Raw genomic sequence first — 9,876 nt, 5'->3', positions numbered from 1 at the left:
TTAAGGTGTAATATAGCTTTTATTTACTTTTACACTTTCCCCCTAATTTGCTTAAAAGTATGTCCATATCGTCCAACATTTTCTGTTTGTACCATAAGGTACAGAAAGCACAACATGAGTTTCTGTCTCAATTTAAAGAGAACATAACTACCAACAATGTTTCTTAGTCATCCAAACAGGTGCCGGTGCCATTCCCCAATCTGCGATTTCTACTCACCAGAATCTGGTTCCAATACGCTTACTTGTCTCAGTGTCAAAGGACAAGTCTAACAACCTTCAATTTAGATTCTGGAATAATATTTAATAACATATTATAATTGAATTGGGCCTTCATGGTATATTTCAGATGAACCCAAGCTGTGCATTTTGTATATGTGGCTACTGTTCTTCAGTCTTCATGGAATGACTTATGGCAGGCAGATGTGACCATAGCAATGAGTGCAGCATATTCACTGAAGTCTATCTCCTGGTCATGGTTCTCATCCAGGTCTGTGAAGATGACATCCAGTGTCTGGGAATCTTGGATCTGCTGCATATAGAATTAAAATTTTAGCAAATATGCCGTTTCAGCAAAGTACAGGTATGGGATACATTATCGGCAAACCCGTTATCCAGAAAGCTCCAAATTACGGAAAGGCTATCTACCATAGACTCCATTTTATCCAAATAATCCAGATTTTTAAAAATAATTTTCTTTTTCTCTGTAATAATAAAACATTAACTTGTACTTGATCCAATTAAGATATAATTCACCCTTATTGGAAGCAAACCCATTCTATTCACTTTATTTAACATTTAAAAAACTTTCTAGTAGACCTAAGGTATGAAGATCCAAATTACAGAAAGATCTGTTATCTGAAAAACCCCAGGTCCCGAGCATTCTGGATAACAGGTCCCATACCTGTACAGTCAATCTACAGAAACGGTATGACTTTATATCTGTAGATAATAAATGACCTACTAACTACATGCTACTGTTTTGTGAAAGGTGCTTAACTTCATATTTATTCTTTACATAGTACATTAGAAAGCATGTCTATCTACACAAGGTAGTTGTCATTCCTGTGACTCATTTCTATTACTGCTCTTGTTATCTGCAGAGCTGGCCTTAGGCCATTAGAACATACAGGGCCCAGTTGGGTCTTGCAGGTGTCTGAGCCAGGGGAACTTATACCATCAGCACCAGCAGCAGCGGATTCTTTCACAATTATTTCCCAGGCGGTTCAGGAAACAGAAGACTTTCCAAAGCAGTATGTTATTTAGTGTGTGTAGAACAGAACACTTCTTTCCCTCAGCATCTCAGAAGTTTTGCCAACTTATCAGTGGTTGTACGTGTATGATTGGCAAAATAAATATTGAAATCTCATGCACAAATATAATAACCAGTTTGTAACTGTGAATACATACAAATGCATAGACCATATTGATGCCCCTCCTTTCCCTTTAATCCACTGTATACAAACGCACAAAAGCATGTATAGTGGCAGACTATTCAGGCCAAGTGACTACAAGAGGCCCCACTTAGCATACACGCCTAATGCACAAACACAAAACTCCTTAGAAATAACTTCCAGCTCACACTCCCCTATCAAATAGCCCCAGGGCAGAGCTCCAATATACACACATCAAATCTGAAACAGGAAAATAAAAAAAACAAGTTTTTCTAAAAAAGAAAAAAAGATAAAAAGAAAAGCAGATGCAGAACTTTAAAGGAAACTAACACTCAAGAAAAGTGTGTAAGGGCTCATTGCACAACGGTGGGCTCACCATTCAAAGGACATGTACATGTTTTTCTTTTGGCACAAGTCTGCACAAGTCTGTCAATGCAAGCAACAACTGCATTCATTTTTGAGCAACTGCAATAGTGGCTGTGATCATAAGTGAGCCCTGTAGTCTCTAGCCACTATAGACCATTGTTTTCACATTCTTCATTGGGGATCATTGGATGTTTGCCACTCCATCATTGGAAGTGGATTTCTACAGCTGTGGCCATTCATAAATAAATGTTGGGGCAGCACTGGCACTGCATTGATGTAGAGTTCAGTTTTATGCTGGGGGCCATCAAATATTCTATCTACAAACTCAACAACAACCTGCTGTGCACAGGTCAGTGTTGTATAGTTGCGCTGAAGGCTGTGTGGTGTAATTATGGTAAACATACACTCCCGAGATTCACACCCTTTGCAAAACCATCATCTCATTTACAGAGCTAGGGGGTAATAGATCTATTCAAATTGAGCAACCAGTCAGCAGGAAACATTTCCTGGTCACCTTTGTGAAAGTAAACAGCTTGATTGTTATGGATTACTACACATGAGCAAACTGTGCATCTGTTAGTACATTCCAATTCTGTTATGACACACATACGTTTAACCGTGGCAGTTTTTAAAAAGGCCGACCGCTGTGTAAATACACTAACCTTAACTTGAAACTGCGGTAGGCTTTTTTAAAAACTGGGGCACAGAGTGTCAACAATGCCAGATTTACATAGCAGGCAACCCTAGGCCCACTGTTGTTCATCGCCCTGTCCCCTCCCTTTTATTCAATCAAATTTTCATCATCAGGACCAGAGCAATGGTTTTAAAAACTATTGTATCTCCTGCGCCTCCCCAGTGTTTTCGAACCAATGTGGGTGTGCTTGGTCTACATGCCGCCCCCTAAAATCCTGCCACCCTAGGCCGGGGTCTTAGTGGCCTCTCCACATATCCGGGCCAGACCGTCGCGGTTAATCGTATGTGTGTCCATAGCCTAAGGACTTAACTGACGGATGGAGTTGAATCAACAGAACGCATCCTAAAAATCACGTATAGTCTCATGGGTCACAATATAGTGGAATTGATATTAAACTCTGATGTGTAAACTACATGGAAGCTTTGCCATGTGATGCAACATGGCTGTTGGAAGGGAACACTGCATGCTGCATCTGATGAGATGAAATTCAGTGGTGTCTAACCAACTTTTTCCTTCTTGAAATACATTGAATGTCTGATGTAGATGCATGAACAAAACACACCATTGACTTAACCTTACAGCTATGGGGATCTGATCTGTAGGATCCTACAAAATATTGTGCTGTTACATGACCCACAAAATCTGATCAAGATCTCCCATGTAGTTTAGCCCTTAGACAAATACCCAATCCACACTCTGCCTTTACCTTAACGAATGTAGACAGTTGACTGTTGATAAGTTCTTTCAGATCCCCCTTTTTCAGCTTGCAGTTTTTCCCTGAATAAGAATGGAAGATCTCAATAATATTCACCATGGAGTTTTCAAGTTCTGTCAGGTCCTGTCTGAAAGGAAGAGGGAAATTCATGACTTAAAACATGAACATATTAATATATTTACTCTATGCAAAACTAAGCAACCTTCCTCTTCAGTTGCACCTGTTGTTGCCTCAGATTTGCTTATAGTACCGATATTATTTAGCTTGCAGTTATCTGGTTGAAATATTTCTATACAGTAGGTAAGGAGCTAGTAAGTTCTCCTTCACTAACTTCCCTTACAGGCCAATGAGTGGCGTAGACAATTTCTGAATGCTGTTCCTATTGGTCACTATAATGGTCACTGTTATTCATCAATCATAGCAGTGTAGTGTTGGGACAAAGCTTTAGACAGAGGTTTGGAGTTGTACCTGTGCAGAAGTTTGAAGGAATGCTGGCATGTGGTCTCATGGTGGAGGAAGCCCAGAAAGCAAGTAATCCCTGTTTTGCCCAGTCTTATTTGGTGAACAAAAATAGAAAGAGAAGGCGCACACCCTTTTAAATTAAATTACAGGGTGCTAATCCATAGGTGACTCCCCATGAGGGTCTCCATGTAATATATAACTGCTGCAAAGAATGGATAGCACAACCGATTTGAAAAAGCCAAAATTAGTTTATTACAAAAAAGAAAAAATATCTAACAGAAAAAAATATCTAACAGAAAAAAATACACAAAACAAAATCATAATAAGCCCAACGCGTTTCGACCTTAAGGGCAAAAATTTTTTGTTTATTTTTGTGCCCCTGATGAAGACCCTTAAGGTCGAAACGCGTTGGGTTTAATATGATTTTATTTGGTGAACAAAACAGCATAGTGGTGGAGGTCTGAATATGACTCTGCAAAGCTCAATCAAAGTAATTATCATGCTCAGAAGAATAGCAAAAGAGAGCTGTCTAATTAAAAGCTTCCCCAGCACAGTGAGGATCCCAGAGACCCTGAAGAAAGGCTTCGGCTGAAGGTCTTCAGAAAGAATTCCTATTCCTTAATACCAAAAGTATTGGCTCTTAAAGTGTGCCCAGTAGGGGCACTACTAAAGGGGTCTATGTAGGAATAAAACAAACTCATTGCTCCACAGCTGGACAATATTTCCCCTTGACCCATCCAGTCAATAATTCTATGTTCTCTAGGTGGTTTTCTTCCATAATAAGCAAATGGAACATTTCATTAACGTTCAAACATGTTATCTCTCAGCAGAAAGCTAATAAAATAACTATAGCATCAGTAAAAATACTTTACCTGGCATCTACAGACAAAGTAGCGGTACCCTGGGGCTTCAGTGTATTATCCATCCCCAGCTGAAGTGCCAGACCCTCTCACCAGCCAAACCCAACCTGCACTGCCTCCAAGCTTCACTCCAAGCCTCTTTTGGCAGATTTACTCTTGGCTCTCTGTAAATCAATAAGCACTTAGCTCAATTTCCTCCTGCCTAGTAATTAGGACTTTGTGATCTTAATGGTGTATTAATGCAGGAAAACAAGACATTAGAATTTTGAATGCATTTTTACATGCACAAAGAAGACAACCATGACTGCCTGGAATTGTTGGAACTACAAATTAACCCCATGCTACCCACAGTTCGGAATACATTTCCAATTGTCATATAGATTTACTGGTGGTGGGTGAAGTCAAGTCAAGTTCAGGTTTATTGACTTAGTACTCAGTACCTAGCAACTAGGGATGCACCAAATCCAGGATTCAGTTCGTGATTCGCCCTTTTTCAGCAGGATTCGGATTCGGCCGAATCCTTCTGCCAGGCCCAACCTAATCCGAATCCTGGTTTGCATATGCAAATAAAATGTTTTTCCCCTTCCCACCCCTAATTTGCATATGCAAATTAGGGCTCGGATTCGGTTCAGTATTCGGCCAATCTTTCACAAAGGATTCGGGGGTTCGGCCGAATCCAAAATAGTGGATTCGGTGTATCCCTACTAGCAGCTGGCTTTTTGAGTGGACAGGCAGGGGTATAACATAGGATACAGTAACAAGGAAACACTTATTTTAATATAATACACAAGAGCCATGAATATCCTGTAAATGATGTCCTTATAAACAGTGCTTAGTGATGTCATTGGATATAATCAGGGCTTAATGATTTCATTTCTGTCACATGACTCACTGAAACTTAAAAGTCAAATCGGAGTTCCATGACCTGTCTAAAAACCAGCCTTTTATATGGTCATGGAACTCTTCGGTAGCTTATAATATCCTTATATTTCACAAGAGGGGGTATTTATTTATCTTGCTGGAGCAGTGAACATGGTAGCCTTGTGGTGGAACATGGTCATAGTTAATAGATATTTATTTTCTTGAATAATAGATAAGAATATGCATGCCTGTAATATACAGTTTCATATAAATTTATATAGTGAGAAACTTATTGGTGTTTTGTAGCAAACTTGTTCTTTAGTTGCATTGGGTGATTCATTCCTGGAACAATAAGTCTTACCGCTGTTTTTTTTTAAAGTGGACCAGTCATCCAGACATAAAAAGCCATATATTAAAAGTCTTTTTCAAATTAAACATGAAATCCAAATTCTTTTTTTTTTTTATTAAAGCATTCATAGCTGTTTTAAACTCATTTAAAAATCTCAGCTGTCAATCAAATATTGCCTGCCCCGCCTCTATTCCTTTAGCATAGGGGCGGGACAGGCAATTACTTTCACTTTCCATTCAGCGCTTCCTAGATGTCACTACTCTCCCCACATTCCCCCAGTTCTCTTGACCATTTAATTGTGTAGCCAGGGCATGGGGATGGACATTGGGTCCCCCATTCTGGTGCACAAACAAGATTCTGAGATGATGCAAGGCTTGTCTTAATAACAGTGTCCACAAAATGGCTCCTGCCTGCTTGCTATAATTATGAGTTCCCAGACAGATGGAAACAAGATCGAAACAATTTATACAGTGTAATTAAAGTTAATTTTGCTTGACGAACATGATAATAGAATTTGGAATCGTTTTTTGGGGTGAAGGGTCCCCTTTAAAGAAATTTTCTGTCCTCTTGTTCCTCAGATTATATTTGTGATCCTTCCATATCAAGAGGTGAGGTGAAGGGAGTGATGTATCCCTTGTAATCAGTTTGAGTCTGATACTGCAGCATGCCAGATCTAGACTGTGCAGACGGGTAGGTTTGGATCTTCTCTACAGTCTTGATGATTCTTTGCAGAGTGTTCTTATGCATTGTGCTGCCAGACCAGACAGGGATATATTATATGAGTGTGCTTTCAATGGTTGCTTAGTAGAACATAAAAAGAGCTGCCTTGTTGTGAACACATCTTTTCAATCTTTTGAGGTAGTAAAGCCTCTACACAGCCTCCTTCCTTATAGTTCTACTAGTGTCTCTTATAGTGTCTCTCCAGAAAAGGACTTTAGTAATATTCAGTCCAGAAATGTGATGTTTTCCACTAGATCTATCACTGTACCATTGAAAGTTGGTGTGTTTGTTCTGAAGTTCTCTGTTATCTCTTTAGTTTTTTGTATATAGAACTTCAACTAGATCACCGTATTTCCTTTACTTGATCATTTCAGACATCAGTTAAATATGTAACGGGGCTACTCAGCTCAGACAGCACTCCATTACAGAGAAGGGAAAAAAGAAGGCCTTACTTGTGCAACGTAGATATCTCATATTCAAGTGCAAAGCCAAACACAGATGATCCAACTTTGTTGCTTTACAGTTACATACACACCAAATAAATGCTTCACCACAAGGGTTCTCATATACCCTCTCTCAGCATTCCTCTCGTGAAGCCTTCAGTGCCACTGTCATATGCATGAACACTAGCAGAGTGCAATTAAACATTGATGACTCCCCTCTCCTTATCTCACTGCTCCCCCTTCTTTGTTGTGTCCACATACAGCACATAAACTTCTCCCAGCTGTCTCACTACAGTCCTTAGGTTCCCTACTAACCTATACCTGAACACTCAGTCCCTAACTAGTGCACAATCACCCAGGATACTAACCCCAATCACTACCTCCTCAATGGCACCAAAGATTGCCCTTGCTAACTAACAGCTACCTAACCATCTCTGATGTTATTCTGGCACACTGAACTCCTAGTTACCCTAGTCCCAGCTAAATACAGCCATCCTTACGGTCATGTGCAGCTGCTTGCTATCAGATCTTTATTGGCCAAACATGAAGTACCAGCTCAAAAACACACTTTTATAGACTCCTGCAGGAGAATATAAACCTGTGTGCAATCTGTTAATGGGCCTTTGACAAAGTCATGAAATGCGTCAGATCTTGTGTACCTTTTAACCTAGGAAACAATAAAGGTTGAAATTTAATCCATAATGTCTGTACTGCAGTGCTAAATGCCAGTTGTTTTGTGATTGGAGGATTTGGAAAATACTGCATGCATATTAAACTGAGAGCTATTATCCCAGGGAACAGGCCAGAAAGCTACATTAAATAACATGTCAAATCATAAACACACACGGGCACCCACAGAAGATTTTCCAAGGGGGGACAAAGTCATCAACCAAAAGTGACTTGTTTTTAGACTAAGCTTGTATGCAGATACTAAAGTAATTGGCAGGGGCATACAAATGTATTTATTGCACTGTTTAACAAAATAATAGGTGATATTTGGGAAGAAAGTTTTTTCCACCTGACGCAGTCCTGTCATACATGGGGGCCCAGGCTGGATACCCATTTCACATACTTACAAGTACTTGGGAACTCTTCTAGTTTCCTCTGTGTTCTCATTGTCCCCTGCCTACACATAATAGTCTAGATGAGAGAAAAGCCACAGAACTTTCCATTTAAGCAGCAGGGAAACAAATAATACAGATTTCATTCCCTTCAGGTGCAGGAAAAAATACAATAGTTTCATTTACAGCAGAAAACAATGGTTCTGGGGTCTTTGGTCCCCTATGGTAAAACTATTCCTAAATACACAGATATTAGTTATCTTTATATACCTGTAGTGGCCACATTCAGTGACTATCCAGGGTGCATGGGCAGTGACAGCAAAGCTCATGTGGCCACATGATTAGTTTATATAGTGAATAAAGTACCCCCTCTTGTAAATTATAAGGATATTATAAGTTACAGAGGAGTTTCATGACCATATAAAAACACGAGGCCGAAGGCCGAGTGTTTTTATACAGGTCATGGAACTCCGAGGTAACTTCTAATATCCTCATATTTTACAACTGGGGGTACTTTATTTATTATAATACACAAATTTCAGTGAGTCATGTGACAGAAATAACATCAGAACTCACCGTTTATAACTGATGACATCAGAACTCACCGTTTATAAGGATATAATTTAAAATATATTCATGGCTTTTGTGTATTATATAGTGGATAATGTACCCCCTACTGTAATTTATAAAGATATTATGTTACCGAGGAGTTATGTGACCATATAAAAGCACGAGGCCGCAGGCCGAGTGCTTTTATACAGGTCACATAACTCCGAGGTGACTTAATATCTTTATAAATTTTCAGTGGGGGGTACATTATTCATTATAATCTACAATTTCTGGGTTCAGTTTGTACTTTCTGACGAGTTCTTTGCTTTTTAAATTATGCCATACTTTAGTATATTTAGCTGGGTACCTTTATTTCTTCTTGCTATGGTCATGTCACATGTGTGTTGCAGCTGGGATGTAGTTCTTTCCTTTTTTTCTTCACAGGATTCCTCTCCATTTTTTGCGCCCCCCCCCTCTGCATTACCAAAGTCTCCTCCCCTTTGTATACACTACCTGGAGTCTCTCTCACCCTCCCTTTACATTATCTAAGTCTCGCTCCGCCTACCATCCACTCTGAAGGCTAGCTCCCGCACTGTGTGACATTTTCTTTCACTGCATCACAGACGGGTGAAGGCAAGGGAAGGAGGCGGAGCGAGTCTTCAGAGAGTGGACGGGAGGTGGAGCGAGACTTTGGAAGGGTGAGGGAGGGGGAGCGAGACTTCAGATAGTTGATGCGAGGGGGAGTGAAAATGGAGAAGAGAAACGTTAGTGAGGCAGCTGCAGATTTTTTACTGGAGTGAGATCTGCTATGAAGGAAAGAGAAGCCGAAGGGAGGGGGTGGAGCGCGTTGTGGGAGGTAAGCAAATGCAGAGCCGAAAGCTATAGTGGTGGGAAGGTCGGGTAGAGGCGATGGCAGCAGCTGCGAGTGCTGTCCCTTTAAGTTTATAAACGGCGCGTTCTGGCGTCAGAACGCGCCGTTTATAAGGATATAATTTACAGTCTGGTCCCATTGGGAAATGACCAGACTGTAGATTATATATAATATACATACATTTGAGTCTTTAATTAGGAATATGTTTTTTAAATCGTATTTACAATTTATAGATCCATGGAGAGCAGAAGTAATCACCCCTTTAAGGCCAAAAAGTCCACTACATGGGTTATATGAGAGAGTTTACATAGACACATGGCCAGCTACTATTTTAAACATATAATTGATGGTAAATAAATGTTTATATTGAGATATGTATTGGGATGGTTTCGAAGCAGGACAGGCAAACAGCAATAGAACTGCTAATCAATGCGGAGACTGAGTCACAACATAAGACTTTATGGGAAGTGATATCTACCCAATAGCACTTACATTCTTATTATAAATTATATAAGTATTAAATCTATCCTTAAC

General features: G+C 39.8%; 1 protein-coding gene across 2 annotated transcripts; it reads right to left on the bottom strand.

Annotated features, from left to right (window-relative positions):
- LOC108708559 (protein S100-B) lies at window positions 1-9,489 on the bottom strand. 2 transcript variants are annotated; one of them, XM_041582494.1, is made up of 4 exons: window positions 8,839-9,489; window positions 4,501-4,652; window positions 3,158-3,293; window positions 1-526 (listed from the first exon to the last, which is right to left on the bottom strand). In XM_041582494.1, exons 2-4 carry the CDS (start codon window positions 4,551-4,553, stop codon window positions 389-391), a joined length of 327 nt encoding a protein of 108 aa, XP_041438428.1. In that variant the 5' UTR covers window positions 4,554-4,652; window positions 8,839-9,489; the 3' UTR covers window positions 1-388. The 2 variants fall into 2 exon arrangements, with proteins under 2 accessions (XP_041438428.1, XP_041438427.1); XM_041582493.1 differs by having other exon boundaries at window positions 1-529; window positions 8,839-9,485.
- Between the last annotated feature and the right edge of the window lie 387 nt (window positions 9,490-9,876).

Source organism: Xenopus laevis, chromosome 2L, assembly GCF_017654675.1.
Source record: "Xenopus laevis strain J_2021 chromosome 2L, Xenopus_laevis_v10.1, whole genome shotgun sequence".
Taxonomy (NCBI): domain Eukaryota; kingdom Metazoa; phylum Chordata; class Amphibia; order Anura; family Pipidae; genus Xenopus; species Xenopus laevis.
Note: the sequence above shows the minus strand (reverse complement) of the source record. Positions and strands in the feature narration are given on the sequence as shown.

What these genes read in the sequence shown, in the direction of transcription:
- LOC108708559 (XM_041582493.1), bottom strand. Translation starts at nt 4,553, where the DNA reads ATGGATAATACACTGAAGCCCCAGGGTACCGCTACTTTGTCTGTAGAT. An exon ending in ACTTTGTCTGTAGATGCCAG is followed by an intron (nt 3,294 to 4,500) that starts GTAAAGTATTTT and finishes TCTTCCTTTCAG; the next exon opens with ACAGGACCTGACAGAACTTG. An exon ending in AACTGTCTACATTCGTTAAG is followed by an intron (nt 530 to 3,157) that starts GTAAAGGCAGAG and finishes TTCTATATGCAG; the next exon opens with CAGATCCAAGATTCCCAGAC.